The sequence below is a fragment of the Macaca nemestrina genome, chromosome 4, assembly GCF_043159975.1.
Source record: "Macaca nemestrina isolate mMacNem1 chromosome 4, mMacNem.hap1, whole genome shotgun sequence".
NCBI classification, from domain to species: domain Eukaryota; kingdom Metazoa; phylum Chordata; class Mammalia; order Primates; family Cercopithecidae; genus Macaca; species Macaca nemestrina.
Window position 1 is genome coordinate 189,249,192 of NC_092128.1, and position 20,198 is coordinate 189,269,389.

The 20,198-nt window shown below is 49.9% G+C and overlaps 1 protein-coding gene across 9 annotated transcripts in view; it reads left to right on the forward strand.

Annotated features, from left to right (window-relative positions):
• LOC105472472 (pericentrin) overlaps positions 1-20,198 on the forward strand; it is a 120,066-nt gene that overhangs the window by 77,073 nt on the left and 22,795 nt on the right. For 8 of the 9 annotated variants that reach the window (XM_071095877.1, XM_071095876.1, XM_071095873.1 and 5 more), the window contains 5 exons: positions 9,579-10,457; positions 11,552-11,707; positions 14,115-14,822; positions 16,247-16,349; positions 20,018-20,172. In XM_071095877.1, the coding sequence (XP_070951978.1) occupies positions 9,579-10,457; positions 11,552-11,707; positions 14,115-14,822; positions 16,247-16,349; positions 20,018-20,172 (2,001 nt within the window). The remainder of the gene's footprint in view (positions 1-9,578; positions 10,458-11,551; positions 11,708-14,114; positions 14,823-16,246; positions 16,350-20,017; positions 20,173-20,198) is intronic. The other variant, XM_071095879.1, reaches the window with a different exon arrangement.

Here is a 20,198-nt window from a genome sequence, read left to right on the forward strand (position 1 = left end):
GTCTCTTCCCACTGGCATGATGGGAAAAAAGTCTTAAAAACTAATTAAAAAAAAAAAATTTTGTGGGTACATAGTTAGGTGTATATTAAAAAACTATTTTTAAGGTTTATTGTTTTAATGTAGCTGTGCTTTTGAAGCAAAAAAGAAAACCACAACCAGCCTGTTTATAATAGAGATGATATTCAAAATTGCAGAGCGTTGGTAACTTCACAGGTGCCCTTGAAAGACCTTGTGTAGGCCGGGCGCGGTGGCTCAAGCCTGTAATCCCAGCACTTTGGGAGGCCAAGGCGGGTGGATCACGAGGTCAGGAGATCGAGACCATCCTGGCTAACTTGGTGAAACCCCGTCTCTACTAAAAATACAAAAAAAAACTAGCCGGGCGTGGTGGCGGGCACCTGTAGTCCCAGCTACTCGGAGGCTGAGGCAGGAGAACGGTGTGAACCCGGGAGGCGTAGCTCGCAGTGAGCCGAGATTGCACCACTGCACCCCAGCCTGGGCGACACAGTGAGACTCCGTCTCCAAAAAAAAAAAAAAAAAAAGACCTTGTGTAGAATCGTGTATGTGGGAGAATCGTGTATGTGGGAGAATCGTGTATGTGGGAGAATCGTGTATGTGGGAGAATCGTGTATGTGGGAGAATCGTGTATGTGGGAGAATCGTGTATGTGGGAGAATCGTGTATGTGGGAGAATCGTGTATGTGGGAGAATCGTGTATGTGGGAGAATCGTGTATGTGGGAGAATCGTGTATGTGGGAGAATCGTGTATGTGGGAGAATCGTGTATGTGGGAGAATCGTGTATGTGGGAGAATCGTGTATGTGGGAGAATCGTGTATGTGGGAGAATCGTGTATGTGGGAGAATCGTGTATGTGGGAGAATACTGTGTGTAGGAGAAAGAATCCTGTGTGTGGTGCCGGCTCCGTGAATGAACTCAGCGTGGGAGAATCTTGTGTGTGGTGCCCGCGTGGCGCCTCTTTGGTGAATGAACTCAGCGTGGGAGACAGTTGAGGGTGGTGACATTTATGTCTGATTCTTACCGAGGCTACATGTGAATGATTCTAACCTGTGTGGAGTAAAAGGGAGTTTTAGGTTGATCCCGGGGATGAGCGGTTCTTTCTGTGTGAACTCTTCCTTCGTTAATAAGATGAGAAACAGATGAGAGCTCATTTTACTTCTTTTTGGTGATGGTTTTGAGACAGATGGCCTGGAAAAGTGCAGTAATTGATTTTTGAAATCCAAATGAATATGTCGTTTTATTTATTTATGTTACTATTTTTTTTAGAGACAGGGTCTCACTCTGTCGCCTGGGTGGCACAGTCATAGCTCACTGCAGCCTCAAACTCCTGGGCTCCAGCGATTCTCCTGCCTCAGCCTCCCCAGTAGCTGGGACTACAGGCATGCACCACCACACCTGGCTAAATTTTTTTTTTTTTTTTTTGGTGGAGATAGAGTCTTGCTCTCTTGCCCGGGCTGGTCTTGAGCTCCTGGCTTCAAGCGGTCCTTCCACCTCTGCCTTGCAAAGTGCTGGGATTATAGGCATGAGCTACCTTGCCTAGCCTAATAACGTCATTTTAAACAGAGAGGACTTTATTTACTTATTGGTTTATTTTTAAACGACCATAAGAAAACTAGACAGAAAGGACTTTAGTAGAAAAACATTTTCAGCCGGGCGCAGTGGCTCACGCCTGTAATCCCAACACTTTGGGAGGCCAAGGCGGGCAGATCACGAGGTCAGGAGATCAAGACCATCCTGGCTAACACGGTGAAACCCCGTCTCTACTAAAAAAACAAAAAAACAAAAAAACACAAAAAATTAGCCGGGTGTGGTGGTGGGCGCCTGTAGTCCCAGGTAGTCGGAAAGCTGAGGCAGGAGAACAGCGTGAACCCGGGAGGCGGAGCTTGCAGTGAGCCGAGATCGTGCCACTGCACTCCAGCCTGGGCAACAAAGCGAGACTCTGTCTCAAAAAACAAAAACAAACATTTTCAAATTGATTTTCCATTTTTCCAATTTAAAACTGTAGGCTCATTTAATTAGGACATTTCATACCTGTAGGGTCGGTAGAACATTTCCCTAGTAAGGTTCTGTTGGCTCTGTTTTGATATGGTGGTTGTTATTACCGGCATTTCTGCACAACAAAGAAGAGGAGATCCTGTGTGTGAGCAAGCAGCTCCAGGCACAGCAGGTTTACCTCGGCAAGGTCAGCCACTCCCCAGTGCTGGGGGAGAAGGGGGTCTTCTCGTGCTTCTGGCTTTGCCTGCGTCTCCTGCACAAAGTCCTCATGGTGTCTGGGTGTGATTGACTGGGACCTTGGCTTTCCAGGATGACAGCTTTCTGTTTCCTCATATAATGTTTGTAATACTTTTCAAAATTAATTTTGTCAGTCAGGCACAGTGGCTCACGCCTGTATTCTCAGCACTTTGGGAGACTGAGGAGGGTAGATCACTTGAGCTCAGGAGTTCGAGACCAGCCTAAACAACATGGGAAAACCCCATCTCTACTAAAAATACAAAAATTAGCCAGGCAGGGTGATACACACCACTCAGGAGGCTGAGGCAGGAGAATCACTTGAACCCAGGAGATGGAGGGTACAGTGAGCTGTGATTATGCCACTGCACTTCAGCCTGGGCAACAAAGCGAGACCCTGTCTCAAACACAAAATTAACTTTATGGCCAGGCACAGTGGCTCTCACACCTGTAATCCCAGGAGTTTGGGAACCTGAGGTGGGAGGATCGTTTGAGCCCAGGAATTCGAGATCATCCTGGACAATGACGTAATGAGTCCCAACTCTACAAATTTTTAAAAAAAGTTTAGCCAGGCATGCACCAATAATACCAGCTACTCTGAAGGCTGAGGTGGGAAGATCACTTGAGCCTGGGTGACGGAGGCCACAGTGAGCTGTGATCATGCCACTGTAATCCAGCCGTAATGACAGAACAGGACCCTGCCTAAAAAAAATAATTTTGGAGGGGACCATAGAAGTAAAAAGAAGTTTGTCTCCAGTTTGTCACTTTTAATTTCCCTTTGACAGAGGCTGCTGAGATATTAATTATCTGTCTTAGTGTCTGTTGGTATCTTGTATATTTGGCAAAAATTTAAAAATATCCTTTTGGGTTACATTGAAGAATGCCTTTTATGGCCAGGCGCGGTGGCTCACGCCTGTAACCCCAGCACTTCGGGAGGCCGAGGCGGGCAGATCACTTGAGCTCAGGAGTTCGAGACCAACGTGGCCAACATGGAGAAACCCCATCTCTACTAAAAACACAAAAATTATCTGGGCCTGGTGGGCGGTGCCTCTGATAGTTACTTGGGAGGCTGAGGCAGGAGAATCGCTTGAACCCAGGAGGCAGAGGTTGCAGTGAGCCGAGATTGCGCCACTGCACTCCAGCCTGGGCAACAGAGCAAGACTCATCTCAAAAAAAGAATACCTTTGAAAACCATTGATTACTTTTCAAAAGAAGTTGTATTATTTCTCTATAGTGCGCTCTAGAATTTGACCTGTAACTATAATCTTATATAATGAAAAATATATTAAAAATAGTTAAATGTTAAGGACAGTATTTTAGTTCCATTAGGAATTGAAGGCTTTATAAGGACAATCCCCAGTATTTTCTTGTGGGATTTTTCTTCCAGATATGTGCAAATTCATACATCCTTCGTTTTCTGTAATTCTCCTGATTTTTTGTGAAGGTGTGGCTATTACTTTAGTTTGCTTTATATAATAAGGAAAAGTAAAATTCCATTTAAAGGTTTGACTCTGTTCGGTTTCCAGTTCTTTCAAGGACACCACATTTGCCGTTTTCTACCCCATTTGATGTCAGTGAGGATGTTCGTCTTCTAGAAGTGTCTTAGGTTTGTGGGGAAACAGAGCTCCCGTCTCCCTGGCCTGGTCGTGGTTGTTGTCACTTGTTCTGTATTGCCGTCCTCCGGGGCTCCAGCCACCCTAACACCTCGTCCTCAACGTGGGCCCTCCCTTCCTGTGTTGCTTGTTCTAACTCTGGGGTTAGTGATGTTTCTTTAATTTTACCATTTACTTCTCTCTTATTCTATAGGTTTTAATAAAGAGGTCTCACACGTCTTTTGTTAAATTTATCCTTAAATATTTTAGGCTTTCTGCACTATTGTAAATGAGATTTAAAATAATTATCTAGTTGTTTACCATGAATACACATACACCTTTTGTCTATTAGCCTTGCTGTTACCTTGCACCGTTTATGTATATTAGTAGTGTTTTATGGATTCCTGAGGGCTTTTTATGTATAAGGTAACATCATCTTCAAGTAAAGACAGTTTGATTTCTTTCCAATTTTTGTTATTTCCTTCTCTGATTACAATGTCTAGCACTCCCGGTACAAAGTTCAAACTGGCTAGAGCAGTCATCTTTGCCCTGCTCCTTGTCTTACGGGGAAGTGGTCATGTTCTGCCATTAGGTATGTTAGCTTTAGGATTTTCACAGGTGCCTTTTTATCAGATAAAGGAAGTTCCATTACATTTCTAGTTTGCTTTTTCTAGATCTATTGAAATAGTGATGACAGTTTTCTCTTTTATTTTACGAATAGGGTTAACTTTATTGAGTGATTTATTTCTTGGAGATTAAACTGACCTTGCAGTTCTAGGATAAACCATACCTGGTAGTGATGTACTGCCCTCTTCATATGTTACATATATTACTGAATTTGGTTTGCTAATATTTTGTTAATGGTTTTTGCATCTGTGTTCATGAGGGATGTTGGTCTGTAATTGTCTTTTTTTGCAGTATTTCCTAAGGCTTTAGTATGAAGGTTATGTTAGTCTCATAAAATAGGTTGGGAATTTTTTCACCCCCCATCTTTTCTGAAAGAGGTTATTTCACATAGCTGGGATTTCTTCCTTGAATGTTTTCATAGCGTCAACAATGAAGCCGTTTGGAGTTTGTGTATCTAGAGAGATTTATGATAATGAATTCATTTTCTTTAATAGACTGAGGTATTTGGATTTCTGTTTCGTGTTAAGTTGTATTTTTCAAGGAACTTGTGCATGTCATCAAAATTGTCAAATTGCTTTGCATAAAGAAGTTAATACTTTTTATATTTTTGAGATGGAGTCTTGCTCTGTCACCCAGGATGGAGTGCAGTGGTATGATCTCAGCTCCCTGCAACCTCCGCCTCCTGGGTTCAAGTGATTCTCCTGCCTCAGCCTCCCGAGTAGCTGGGGTTACAGGTGTGTGTCACCACGCTGAGCTAATCTTTTGTATTTTTGGTAGAGACGGGGTTTCACTGTGTTAACCAGGATGGTCTCGATCTCCTGACCTTGTGATCCACCTGCCTCGGCCTCACAAAGCTGGGATTACAGGCGTGAGCCACTGCCCAGCCTATACTTTCTCATTTTGTAACTGTTCACCTTATTAACCATTTCCTTACTTGCCATTGAGTATCTGCAAGTTCTATGCTGATGGCCCTTCTTTTATTCCTGATATTAGTGAGTTTGTGTTTTCTCTTTTATTCTTGTGTGTCTCTAGCTAGTAGTTTATTCATGTTGTTGATGTTTTCAAAGAATCAGCTTTTGGCTCTGATACTTTTCTCTGTTTATTTCTTTGATTTCTCCTCTTATTTTCATTATTGGCTTCCTTCTATTTACCTTGGGTTTATTTTCTCTTCTTTTTCTAGCTTTTTCAGATAGAACCTTAGGTCATGGGTTATAGATACTTGTTATTTTTTAGTATAACAATTTCTTTAAGTTTTTTATTTTTTAACTTTGTGCATAATAAAATTAGGTTTTTTTGGTATACAGTTTTATAAATTTTGAAAAAAGGATTTAGTCCTGTAATAATCACCACAATCTCATCACTCAGAAAATTTTCCTAGTGCAGTTTCTTCCTGGCAACCCGTCTACGACTTCCAGCCTCCGGCCGCCCGCCCACGGCCTCTCCTCTCCTTCCTGGAATTCTGCTTCGAGTCAGGTGTTGTGACGCGCTTGAAATTGATGCATCCTGTGGCCTGTGTCTGTTCCTTTAGTTGCTGAGTAGTGTTGTCTGGATGGACCACAGTTTGTTGATCCATTCACCCGTTGGGGGACATTTGGATAATTTCTAGGTTTTGGCAGTGATGAATCGAGCTGCCGTAAACTTTCATGCACAGCTTTTTGGGAGAAAATAAATGTTCACTTCTTGTGGTTCAATACTTAATCTGAATGCTTGGCCGATTCATGTGTAAGTATATCTTTTACTTAAAAGAAACTGTCAAACTGTTTTCCATAGTTGCGCTACCGTTTTACATTCCACCAGCAATAGATGAGTGTTCTGGGTAACCACGTTCTCATCAGCACCTGGTAAGGCCACTCTTTTTTCTTGGACATTCTGGTAGATACAGAGTGGTATATCCTAGTGTTTTGTGTTTCCTTAATGACTAGTGATCTTCAGCATCTTTTTCTATGCTTATTTGCCATCCATATTGTGGGGAAAATGTTTGCTCAAGTCTTTCAGAAAGGCGTTGTTTTTTTTTTGTTTTTTTTTTTTTTTTGAGATGGAGTCTCACTCTGTGGCCCAGGCTGGAGTGCAGTGGGACCATGTCGGCTCATTGCAACCTCAGTCTCCTGGGTTCAAGCAATTCTCCTGCCTCAGCCTCCTGAGTAGCTGGGATTACAGGCACCCACCACCACACCCGGCTAATTTTTTTGTATTTTTAGTAGAGACGGGATTTCACCATGTTGGCCAGGCTGGTTTCGAACTCCTGACCTCCTGTGACCCACCTGCCTCGGCCTCCCAAAGTGCTGGGATTACAGACATGAGCCACCGTGCCTCGCCTCAGAAAGTTTTTAAAAGTTGGGTTGTTCGGTTTTGTATTGTTTTGGGAATTCTTTATATCTTTTGAACACTTTTTTTGGATACATGATTTGCAGGTATTTTCTCCCAATGTATGGCTGGTCTTTGCATTCTCTTAACAGTATGTTTTGCAGAGCAAAACTTTTTACTTTCTTTTTTTTTTGACAGAGACTCTCTGTGTTGCCCAGGCTGGAACGCAGTGGCGTGATCTCGGCTCACTGCAACCTCTGCCTCCCAGGTTCAAGCAATTCTCCTGTCTCAGGCTCCTGAGTAGCTGGGATTACAGGCACCCGCCACTGTGCCCAGCTAACTTGTATTTTTAGTAGAGACGGGGTTTCTCCATGTTGGTCAGGCTAGTCTCGAGCTCCTGACTCAGATGATCCCCCTGCCTTGGCCTCCCAAAGTGCTGGGATTGCAGGCGTGAGCCACCGTGCCCCGCCAGAGTATACTTTTGAAGTTCTATCTGAGAGCTCTTTCCCTAACCCCATTTTCCTCAGAAATTTCATAGTTTTACTTTGCATTCAAGTCTCCTTGAATACGCTTGTATATGCTTTTTGCTTTTTTTTGATGCTGTCTTGCTCTGTCACCCACCTTGGAGTGCAGTGGCGCAATCTCGGCTCACTGCAACCTCTGCCTCCGGAGTTTAAGCAATTCTCCTACCTCAGCCTCTTGCGTAGCTAGGACTACAGGTGCCTGTCACCACGCCTGGCTAATTTTTATATTTTTACTAGAGACCAGGTTGTGCCATGTTGGCCAGGCTGATCTCGAACTCCTGTGCTCAAGTGATCTGCCTGCCTCAGCCTCCCAAAGTGCTGGGGTTACAGACGTGAGCCACCGCACCTGGCCTCAGTTCACTGATTTTAGGTTTTAGTGTTTTTCATTTAGAGCTACCTTTGTAGGCTGGTTCCAGTATTTTAACATAATATTTGCGTTGTGATTGTGACCGTCTTTAGTGCACACCCTTTGATTTCAGTTTATTTAGTGCATTTAGTGAATGAGCGAAAGCTGTATATAATCAGAACTGTCTTTAAAATTCCTTCACTTGCCTGTAGAGTACAGAGACACGGGCCGGTGCTGCACCCAGTAAGACACAGGGTGGAGCAGAATGTGCAGCGGGCACTCCCAGCCCGCAGCTGGGAGGCTGCTTTTGCTAATTGCGTGGTGGTGGTCCTCGGTGGTAAATGCATAGGAAGGTGTCACTGACAGCGTCAAAACCAAAGCCACAGCTTCATCAGGTTCTGTTTTTTTTTTTTTTCCTGTGGGCCAGATTTGCATTTCAGTCCAGAGTAATTGTGAGGTAGTTCCAGAGAAACCCGGAGTTGTTATGAAACCCTCAATTTTTTTAGAAGAACGTATTAGTTTATAACAAATTGTTTTAAAATTGTTAGAACACAAATGGGTTAGAATTTTTCTATTTTTTGTCATTACCAGTAATGTTATCTTAAGAGAATAGAGTTTGGAGCTGTATTGACATAGATCTCAATCCTGATTTTCCACTTACTATTTTTGTGAGTTTAGAAAGATGTTTAATATCTCAGTTTCAATTTTCCTGTCTTTAAAGTGGAAACAATCGTATTTCCTTACATGACTGAGGATTATGTTTCATGGCACAAGTAAACTCATTTTGATGCCTGGTGTCACCGAGGTGGCAGTGGCAGAGACGCCTGCGTCACCAGCATCACCGTGAGCAGTGTTGGGATGGAAGGGGAGTGTGCCCGGCTCACCGCTTTGTTGAGGCAGATTCTCTGCCCAGGTTTCTTTCCTCCTGGAGTCAGAACGACACCTAAAATCTAATGCACCTTCAGGAAAATCAAACAAATCAAGTTGTTTAAATATTAACAAAATAACATGTAAAGGGTGGTGAAAGCATCATTCTGTAGACGTCCTTGTGTGGAAATTGGCTGCATTAGCACTTTGTCCCACGATCAGACGTGGAGCACAAGGTGTGTGCCAGGGCCCAGGAGCAGCCCAGGCCGATGTGGAGTGCGTCCCGAGACCGTGGAGCGCATCCCGAGACCGTGGAGTGCATCCCGAGACTGTGGAGTGCATCCCGAGACCGTGGAGCGCATCCCGAGACCGTGGAGCGCATCCCGAGACCGTGGAGCGCGTCCCGAGACCGTGGAGCGCGTCCCGAGACCGTGGAGCGCATCCCGAGACCGTGGAGCGCATCCCGAGACCGTGGAGCGCATCCCGAGACCGTGGAGCGCATCCCGAGACCGTGGAGCGCATCCCGAGACCGTGGAGCGCATCCCGAGACCGTGGAGCGCATCCCGAGACCGTGGAGCGCATCCCGAGACCGTGGAGCGCATCCCGAGACCGTGGAGCGCATCCCGAGACCGTGGAGCGCATCCCGAGACCGTGGAGTGCATCCCGAGACCGTGGAGTGCATCCCGAGACCGTGGAGCGCATCCCGAGACCGTGGAGTGCATCCCGAGACCGTGGAGTGCATCCCGAGACCGTGGAGTGCATCCCGAGACCGTGGAGCGCATCCCGAGACCGTGGAGCGCATCCCGAGACCGTGGAGCGCATCCCGAGACCGTGGAGCGCATCCCGAGACCGTGGAGTGCATCCCGAGACCGTGGAGTGCATCCCGAGACCGTGGAGTGCATCCCGAGACCGTGGAGTGCATCCCGAGACCGGGAGTTGGCTTCTGTGGCTGCTTTGTTTTTCAAGCTATGGAGTCTTCACTCCAAGAATGCGTTCAGAAGGTAACGCGTTGTGAAGCAGGGACATTCTGAAGTGGATACATTTAATTTGCCACTGAAATGTGCTCTCTCTTCAGGTTGTATATACCAGAAGTTCTGAGATTGAAGAGCTGAAAGCCACGATTGAAAATCTGCGAGAGAACCAGAAGCGATTACAAAAGGAGAAAGCAGAGGAAATCGAACAACTCCATGAAGTCATTGAGAAGCTGCAGCACGAGCTGTCCCTTATGGGGCCTGTGGTGCATGAAGTCAGTGACAGTCAGGCTGGCAGTCTGCAGAGCGAGCTGCTCTGCTCTCAGGCCGGGGGCCCCCGCGGGCAGGCCCTGCAGGGCGAGCTTGAGGCTGCGCTCGAAGCCAAGGAAGCCCTGAGCCGGCTGCTGGCTGACCAGGAGCGTGGGCACAGCCAGGCCCTGGAGGCCCTGCAGCAGCGCCTCCAGGGTGCAGAGGAGGCTGCGGAGCGGCAGCTGGCTGAACTAGAGCGCAGTGCAGCCCTCAGGGAGGCTGAGGTCGAAGGCATGGCCTCCCGGATCCAGGAGTTCGAAGCTGCCCTGAAAGCAAAGGAAGCAATGATTGCCGAGAGAAATTTAGAAATTGACGCATTGAACCAGCGGAAGGTGGCCCACTCTGCCGAGCTGGAGGCCGTCCTGTTGGCCTTGGCCCACATCCGCTGCGTGCTGGAGCAGCAGCCGCTGGCAGCTGGGGCGGAGCCTCCTGAGCTGCAGCGGCTCCGAGCGCAGTGTGCCCGCCTCAGCCGCCAGTTGCATGTGCTGCACCAGCGGTTCCTGAGGTGCCAGGTGGAGCTGGACAGGCGGCAGGCCTACAGAACCACAGCTCACACACGGGTGCCCGGGGCCCACCCACAGCCTCGCGTGGATGGTGGCGCCAAGGCCCAGGTCCCTGGCGACATGGAGGCCTCCCACGATGGTGCTTTGGAACCGGTTGTCCCTGACCCACAGGTAGGCCCCCTCTGCAGGCCATGGCAGGGTATTTTTTTCTTCCTCTCGTACTCCTTTTCTCCTTTAATTTTAATGACTTCTCTCTGTGCTGGGCACTGGGGGCTGCAGTTGTCATGGCTCATGACACAGCAGAGAAAGGGGCCTGAAGCTCAGACCTGCCTGGGCCTGTTCCGGGTCAGTACGCAGTGAAGCTGGGCTGAGGATTTCACTGTTTCGTGCCATTTTAAGCTTATTGTTTTAAACTTTCAAAAACAATTATTTCGTTCACATGATAGGGACTGTCCAGTGAAACGGAGCTCACTGTGTGAGGCGGGTCCACTTGAGCTGCCTCTCTGGTTTCTAATCAAATAGTTTATCTGTCGGTAAGCAGTACCTGTGTGAGACGTGGTAAGATCTGTCGATAGGCAGTGCCTGTGTGAGACGTGGTAAGATCTGTCGATAGGCAGTGCCTGTGTGAGACGTGGTAAGATCTGTCGATAGGCAGTGCCTGTGTGAGACGTGGTAAGATCTGTCGATAGGCAGTGCCTGTGTGAGACGTGGTAAGATCTGTCGATAGGCAGTGCCTGTGTGAGACGTGGTAAGATCTGTCGATAGGCAGTGCCTGTGTGAGACGTGTGAGATGTGGTAAGCTCTGTCGATAGGCAGCGCCTGTGTGAGACGTGGTAAGATCTGTCGACAGGCAGCGCTTGTGTGAGACGTGTGAGACGTGGTAAACAAGCTCTTCTTTTGGAGCTGGAGGCCCTGCAGAGAGTTGTCTTTTAAGGCTCCCACTTGTGTCTGAGCAGAGCCTTGGGCACTTGCTGGCTGCCACGCCCACACCAGCTGGGTCTTTGTAGAGCGGCTCCTGCTCTCAGATGCCCCAGTCCACCTTGCTCTGTGGCATCATCCTGGGTCGGGGCAGCTTCCTGCTGGGTCCTCAGCCCCGTTCCCATGTGGCCTGCTGTCGACCAAGGTGCTTGGCTGTGGACGGCACTGCCACCTCCCTCTGGCATCCCTGCTGGCTGCCGTACTGGCTCCCAGCTCCAGGCCACCTGTGGGGCAGCCCCAGCAGCAGCCTCCTGCGTGCTCAGCTTTCGTCTGTCTCCTCTGTCAAGGGTGATCTGCAGCCCGTCCTGATGACGTTGGAGGACGCACCTCTCTGCAAGCAAGAAGGCGTAATGTCAGTGCTCACTGTCTGCCAGAGGCAGCTGCAGTCGGAGCTGCTCTTGGTGAAAAATGAAATGCGCCTGAGTCTGGAGGACGTAGGCAAGGTGTGGGGACGGGGGAAGGCGCGAGGCCCACCTGGGAGAGGCTGGGTGTAGAACACGTGGGTCCTGCCCTGGGCAGAAACGGGTATTCTGCTGAGGTGAGGAGCACAGTCTGTGCCTGCAGTGACATGTTCTCTGAATCCTTTCTGTTCTGTAACAAGCTGTCCATGATTGTTGTGAATTTTCCTACATGCTCCATTGAAGCCACTTTCTAGAAACAATCAGTTGGGTTTTTTCTTTTAATTGATACAAATGGATTTAACTGTGCTTCAGGGTTAGTTCTGGGCTGTCCTTTCATGGGAGGACCACATTGCCCCCATGGGCGTCACCTCCGCTCAGGACTTTGATGGCCAGTGTCTGGTTTACTTTGAAAGGCTTCAGATTTATTTTTTTAATGTGTTCATCTCACTCCATATTGTCACTTGAAAAAAAGCTGACAGTTCTTTTCCCTGAGGATGGAGGTTGCACCTTGACAATCTCAAATCGTAGCGGAGTTGAGATTTAGTGAGAAGAGCGGGTACTGGTGCTTCTCCCACCCAGTGCACCGGGGCGGGTCCTCAGTGCCCCCTCGGAAACACCTGCGCAGGAGCTGCCCTCTCCTCGGGGCGCATCAGGTGCGGATGGCACTTTTATTTTTTTCTTTTCTTTTTTGAGACAGAGTCTTGCTCTGTCACCCAGGCTGGAGTGCAGTGGCATGATCTCGGCTCACTGCAACTTCCACCTCCTGAGTTCAAGCGATTCTCCAGCCTCGGCCTCCCGAATAGCTGGGACTATAGGCACACGCCACCAAGCCCAGCTGATTTTTGTATTTTTAGTAGAGACGGGGTTTCACCATGTTGGCTGGGCTGATCTCAAACTCCTGACCTCAGGTAATCAGCCCTCCTCAGCCTCCCAAAGTGCTGGGATTACAGGTGTGAGCCACCACGCCCGGCCACAGATGGCACCTTTTGATGCATTGTCTGCACCTCACCTCCTCTAGTCCAAGGCCCAGCACAGCCCCCCTGGACACACAGCCACCCAGCCCGTCCTCCTCCTCCTCCCAGACACACATCCATGCACCCTCCTCCTCCTCCTCCTCCTCCTCCTGGACACACAGCCACCCACCCTTCTCATCCTGGACACACAGCCGCCCACCCTCCTCCTCCTCCTCCTCCTCCTCCTGGACACACAGCCGCCCACCCTCCTCCTCCTCCTCCTCCTCCTCCTCCTCCTCCTCCTCCTCCTCCTGAACACACAGCCACCTACTCTCTTCCTCCTGGATACACAGCTGCCCACCCTCCTTCTCCTCTTCCCCCTCCTCCCTGATGTTGGCTAAATGTGCCCCAACTACTCCTCCAGGCTCTGAAACCCAGAGGCTCTAACACCAGAAGTACTGGGTGGGTATTTTATGGTCTCAAGTATGGCACCGAAGCATGCTTGGTGCTGAAGCCTGCTGAGATGTGGGCTCACCCGAGCCCCTCGTAGCCCTTGAGATTGTCGCTGGGACGTGTCTTGCATGAGTGCAGGTGCCGCCTGTTCCTGGGTCCACACTGCGTGCACCTCATTGGCGTTGAGAGCCTGAAAGATTCTGAATTCCGTAGAAATCAGGGAAGGACGGGCCTAGGCCCGCAGTTCTGAGGAGACCCGTGAACCTGGTTCATGTGCTTGTCACGTGCTCTCGGGAAATACATTCTGGTGGAGAGCCCTCCACGTCTCCTGCAGCAAACGGTCTTGAGGCCCTCACGACAGGAACGTTTCTTTGAATTTTTTTTTTTGCCCAGGCTAGAGTGCAGTGGCGAGATCTTGGCTCACTGCAACCTCCACCTCCTGGGTTCAAGCAATTCTCCGCCTCAGCTTCCCGAGTAGCTGGGATTACAGGCACCCACCACCATGCCCGGCTAATTTTTGTGTGTTTAGTAGAGATGGGGTTTCACCATCTTGGCCAGGCTGGTCTTGAACTCCTGACCTCGTGATCCACCCACCTCGGTCTCCCAAAGTGCTGGGATTACAGGCGTGAGCCACTGCACCTGACTCATTTTTTAAAATTCTTAAGAGAAAGCTCAGCCCTGCCTGAGCTGATTGCCAGATTCTTAGAAGTTACACACAAAGAAACTCCAGATTCATCACATAAACCGCAATTTTGTGTTTTCGGTGCTCAGATATAGAACCTTCCCATCCTTTTTCCCTTGTGTGAAACTTGTGTCCTCAGTCACCGCAGAAATAGGTTATGACAGTTGCCTTTTAAGCAAAGAGATGTAAGTCTTGGTTCTGTTTCTCAGAGAATTAAATAAACTTGAAATGTGCAGGGCTCATTTTGGAATCGCCCGAGTGCTCCGAAACTCCCCGAAATCCGCCATCAACACCAGACAGACAGGCGCGACTCCTGGTAAGCCGGGCATTCCACCGTGTGCCTGTTCTGTTTTATCTGCAGGGTAAGGAAAAAGTACTGGAAGATTGTCAGCTGCAGAAGGTCGATCTGATAGCTCAGGTGAAACAACTTCAGGAAAAATTGAACCGTTTGCTGTATTCCATGACCTTCCAGAATGTGGATGCTGCCGATGCCAAATCTCCATGGCCCTTGGCCTCGGCACACCTGTTGGAGAGCAGCTGGAGTGATGGTTCCTGTGACGGCGAAGAGCCTGACACATCAGCCCCCACAGATGCGTGTGATGCCAGTGCAGCCACGGGGGGTGTAACTGATGTTATCAAAAATCGGGATTCCTTGATACCAGATGAAATGCCAGATTCTCCCATTCAAGAAAAGTCAGAATGTCAGGACAGGTCCCTTTCTTCACCAACCAGCATGCTTGGCGGCTCCTGCCACCAGAGCCACGCTGCGGAGGCTGGGCCCCGGAAGAGCCCGGTCGGGATGCTGGACCTGTCTTCCTGGAGCTCCCCTGAGGTCCTCAGGAAAGACTGGAGCCTGGAGCCCCGGCCCAGCCTCCCTGTGACACCCCACTCAGGAGCCCTGAGCCTGTGCAGTGCCGACACATCCCTGCGGGACAGGGCGGACACCTCACTACCACAGCCCCAGGGGCCGGGCCTGCTTTGTTCCCCAGGTGTGTCCGCAGCAGCGCTGGCCCTGCAGTGGGCTGAGTCTCCGCCAGCTGATGACCACCGTGTGCAGAGGACGGCTGTGGTAGGTGCCTGCCCTGCTCCTAGACCTGCTGTTCCCGTGGGAATGTGGCCTGCCCGGCGCCACGGCAGCTGCCATTGTTTGTTCACCTCCTGACAGCGCACACCTCGCAGTCCTGTGTGGGGCCAGCTCTGCAGGACTGGCATCATGGGAGCGTTTAGATTATTTCAGTTGTTCAGGCATTTTTAAAATGCCTGAGATGCATTTGCCCGCCTCAGACGTACCCTGGGCATGCTTCTCCACTGACACGGACACCAACAGGCACAGCCGCAGACACGTCTTCGTGTGTGATGGGCATAGGGTTCTTTTTCCAGAATGGTTTTTTAGATTTATTTTTAGGAATGCTGCTTATTTTTATTTTATTTTATTTTTTTTGTGAGACGGAGTCTTGCTCTGTCGCCCAGGCTGGAGTGCAGTGGCGCGATCTCGGCTCACTGCAACCTCCGCCTCCCCAGGTTCACGCCATTCTCCTGCCTCAGCCTCCCGAGTAGCTGGGACTACAGGCGCCGCCACCTCGCCCGGCTAACTTTTATAGTCTTCGTAGAGACGGGGTTTCACGGTGTTGGCCAGGCTGGTCTCAAACTCCTGACCTCATGATCCGCCCGCCTCGGCCTCCCAAAGTGCTTACAGGCTTGAGCCACCGCGCCCGGCCGGAAATGCTTCATATTTTCACAGGTTTCGCACGTACTAATTAATTTTAATAATTTATGAGTTAGATCATATTATTTCTAACATAATCATTTTGGGATTTTGTGTATCTTGAGTAACATAAAATGAAAAATCAGATACCGTTGGGCTCACACTTGTAGTCCCAGCACTTTGGGAGGCTGAGGCGGGAGGATTGCTTGAGCCCAGGAATTTGAGACCAGGCTGGGTAACACGGTGAGACCCCATCTCTACAAAACACACACAGTCAGCTGGGCGCAGTCGTGCTGCCTATGGTCCCAACTCCTCAGGAGGTTGAGGCAAGAGGATCACTTGACCTCGGGAGGTTGAGGATGCAGTGAGCCGAGATGGAACCACTGCACTCCAGCCTGGGTGACAGAGTAAGATCCTCCCTCAAAAAATAATTAGCAGATACATATTCTCTGAAAAATCCATATACTATCATTTCATGTAAAACAATTGAAATCTGAAATATTTGCTGTTGGCTCCATTAAAATATTCCTAAAGAGCTGTGCGTGAATCTGATGAAATTGTTGGAAGCATTGTTGGAATAAACAATGCTTTTTTAAAAAAAATAAATTGTTGGAATCTGATTAAATTGTTGGAACACCTGCATGTGTTCACCAGTTTTGAGTTGTTTCATTTGGGGTCTATGTGGGAAGATAAATTCAGGCCTTTGGAAGTTTTCACCTGGCAGAGTCAGCTCTATGATGTAATTACTCAATATTTATGACCATTTAAAAATCTCTGTATCTGAACAGGAGAAAGATGTCGAAGATTTTATCACAACATCTCTTGATTCTCAAGAAACATTAAGTTCTTCTCCTCCTGGATTAGAAGGGAAAACTGATGGAAGTGAGAAAAGTGAGTTGGTTATCTTTCTTTTTTCATTTTTTGTTTCAGTGGTTTCCTATCAGAAAATAGTCAAAGAATTCCTGCATCCTTCGCCCGGTTCTGCGTCTGCCCCTCACTGACCTCCACCCCGGCTCTGCGCTTTGTCAGGCGTGCACCTGGGGCCTCTTGACTCTGAAAACACACCTGTACCTTTCACACAGCCAAGGTTGCCAGCCCAGGTCACGCTCCACCCTGGAATGTTCGCCCTGATCCAAGGCTGGCGTCTCAGCTACAGCTGCAGACCTTGCTCAGATTTCGCCGACTGTCCCAGTAGCGTCCTTGATGGAAAAGACACCCCAGCTCACAGGCTATGTTCAGGTGTCTTTGGCGGGATGGAGACTGGGGCGGCGCGCCCCATGTTTCCAGGCTCTGCTGCCTTGCCTGCCCACCCTGCCCTTCCCTCCCCTTGGGGTGGTCATCCCTCTCTGTGCTGTGGGTTTCGGGGCGCCGGCCCTGGAGAGGAGCGAAGGGGCTGCTGACTGTGTGGTGTGTCCTCACGATGGCGTGTAGGGGGCTGCGTCTCCCCGGGCCTCATGGCGGGAGGTGCGTGGGCTTGACCTGGGCCTTTGTCTGTGGTGGTGCCTGCCAGGTTTCTTCCTCCTCCTCCTGTGGGAGATGTGGAGACTGAGTATTCTCTTCCCTCTCATGCTCACGCCCACTGGTCTCAGCCTCCTCCCTTGGTTGCCCTGGCTGGATCAGTTGTGGTGGCAGTTACCTGCCACACCGTAATTTTTTTAATTTCATAACTTTTCCTACAATTGTTGTCTTTTCACAAGTCAGTCACCTTTTGAGATGCTCTTTTTAAAAAATCTGTTGAATTTTCCAGTGATTTAGTGATTTTTGAGAACATAGTCACAATTTAATTGGAAATTTTAGTATTTGCAGAGTAGGGCCAGCAGCTTTTTAATTTTGTTTTTATTTATTTGATGAGTAGTGAGCACGCAGGGTAACAATTATGGGTGCTGAGAGGACCATTCCCTGAGCAGCCTCTGTCCCAGCTCCCCACTCAGGACTGCAACTCCCTGGGGATGCCCATGTTCAACTCCCAGAAATGTCGTCTTGTATTTGCTTTATTTTCAAAACCTGTTTGCTGTTTAAAGTAGCATCTTCAGCCCTCCTAGCAGTAAAGCCCCTCGCCATGCGCCCCTTGCCACACGAGGTCCAGTCCGCACGCCCTGTGCTGTCACAGCCGAGGTTTGCCCTTCAAGGACGTGCCCCGTGTTCCAGCAGAGCCGCTGGGAGCACTTGTCCCCCTCGAGCCACTTCTGTTTTTCTTGGCTTGGTTTCTTCTGTGTTCTTCATTGCTGGTCCTCGCACACGGTGTCCGGGTGAGTGTCATCCGAGCCTTCCGAGCACAGCAGGTGCTTCCCCACCAACTCTCAGGGGCTCCCAGGTGACCCCTTGTCCCCCTTCGATGGTTCCTTATTTTATTTTTCAAGACAGGTTCTTGCTCTGTCACACAGGCTGGAGTGTAGCGGCGTAGTCTCGGCTCACTGCAGCTTCCACCTTTCATGCTCAAGTCATCCTCCCACCTCAGCCTCCCAAAGTGCTGGGATTACAGGCATGAGCCACTGAGCCCAGCAGGCCCCATATTTTTTAATGAAACATGTCCCCAGAGGCCTCTGTAGAAAAGGTGTCTGGCAGGTGCTTGTTTGTGAGAACTTCCTCTTCTCCTTGACGGTCGTCGGTCAGTTGGCTCTTGGGTTGGAAGTCATGTTTCTTCAGGTACCGCGTGCCTGTCCACCGCCTCCGTGCCTGCGCCCTCCAGTGACGCACCACCTTGGAGGGGCCTGCGTGGTCAGGGTGGTGGATTTCTTCCTCGTTCGTCCTTCCTTCGATCACATCTCCTTTGGTTTTCTCTCTTTCTGTAAATCCTGTTACTCAACTATATCGGGCCTCCAGAATTGATTGTCAAATCTTCTTTCCCTATTTCTACTCCTTTTATTTTTGTTCTCGTTTCTAAGAGGTTTTCTTTAGAACTTTATTTTTCAACGTTTGTGCTGAGCGTTCTGTTTCTGCGCTCGTATTTTAAATTTCTCAGAACTCTCTTATCCTAACTGTTCCTCTCTCCTTTAGCTTCAGCTCCTTGGTTTCTTTCTTTTTTGGGGACGTTCTTGAGTTTATTTTTGGCACAGCCAGGTGAGAAGTCCCTGCACTTGGAGGAAGGTGTTGGGCCCTGAGGTGAAGCATGGTTTTTGCTGAAGGCATAGGGTCCGGTGGGACAACAGGGAATGTGGTCTTGGACTCGTGGAGCTCTGACCACCGGCTGGTGGCACCTGCTGGCTGTGGTCTCCTCTGGATGGAGTGGGCCGGGCGCGGTGCTGGGCACCCATGTCTCAGTGGCACTGGGTAACAGCGTCTGCAGCAGTCACATCTCACAGTTCCTGGTACACGCTGTGGGTGCCGCTACAGGAGCCGTGGCTCAGGGAAATGCCAGCGTCCTTCACCCTCTGGGATTTCTCAAACACCTGCCTGCAGTAGATGATTTCCCCAAAGATTTCTTTGTCGTCATCTTTATTTGAGATACACAGGGCAGAAGTAGGACTTGGCAACATGATTAGGCACAAAGATTTGTAGGTGGTAGGGGGTGGCCTGAGGCATTTTGGGGGGTACAGGCAGCGACCCAGCACCCTCAACCCTCTCACCGCACCTGAGGCCTTCGTGCTGCTCTCTTGGCACTTGCCGCCACTCACAAAAAGCACTTTGTTCGTTCGTTTTGTGAATGAGGTGCCCGTTATTTCTCTGAGGGGGTCATCATCATCCTCTGAGGTCGTCCTCTGCCTGCGTTGCTGGCCTCTGCTTCTGCCCAGTGTGCTCTGTGCTCACCAGGCTGTGCTGGGGCATCCCCAGGTGCCAAGTGCTGCAGCCTCCGCTCCCTGGGGAGCTTTGTCCACGCAGGAGCCCAGTCTCGCTGGCATCCTCATCCTCTTGCTGGGAAAGTCCAACACCCTTTTCCCAGGGTGCCTCCTCCTCATCTGGGCCTCGTGTCACTGACACGATCCTGCCTCGGTTTCCAAAGCATCCCCCTCCCTGTGGGCTGGCGCAGCTGCAGGTCTCCGGGATGGACCAGGCCCTGTGCATTGGGAGGTTTTGAATTTTCCTCCTTGAGGCCCCGTGCCCTCCTGACACGGAGCTGCACTGCAGGGACCCCACTGCAGGCACAGTCAGTGTTTCCTGAGCAGTCATCGGATGCCCGTCTGCTGCCTGCCTTTGCTCCGTGCTGGGGATGCCCCGTCCGCTGCCTGCCTTTGCTCTGTGGCTGGTGTGGAGGGTGCAGGCCGCGCACGTCCCACTGCTCTTGAGGGCTTGCCTAAGACATCTGGGTTTTGTGGAGTCTTTGGGGGCCACGTCTGGAGAAGTGAGTGGAGGTCCCCTAAGGCTGGCGCGGAATGGGGGACTCAGGTGATGTACTCAACCTGTGAAGTTGCGTTTTCTTACTTGACGTGCGTCATTCTGACCGGGGTTATGTTTTTATGAAAGTATTTTTGGGGCCCATCAGTGTTTTCTCCGTGAGCAGAATCACAGCATGGTTGTCGCTGGGGCTGCCGGCCAATCACCCCTGCCCTGCCTCTGCAATACGTCCCCCGCGGGACCCCCTGGAGAGCTGTGGGGGGACCCTGACCCTGTGGTGTTTCTAGGTGATGGCTCGGGTTTTGGAGCAAGACTGAGCCTGGGGTCAGGAGGCCCTGAGGCTCCAACTGCTGGTCCTGTGACCCCTGCTGCCATCTCTGGAAGGTTTCAGCCACTGCCGGAAGCCATGAAGGAGAAGGAGGTGCATCCGCAGCACGTGAAGGTATGGCTGGCGGGGGCGGCTCCACA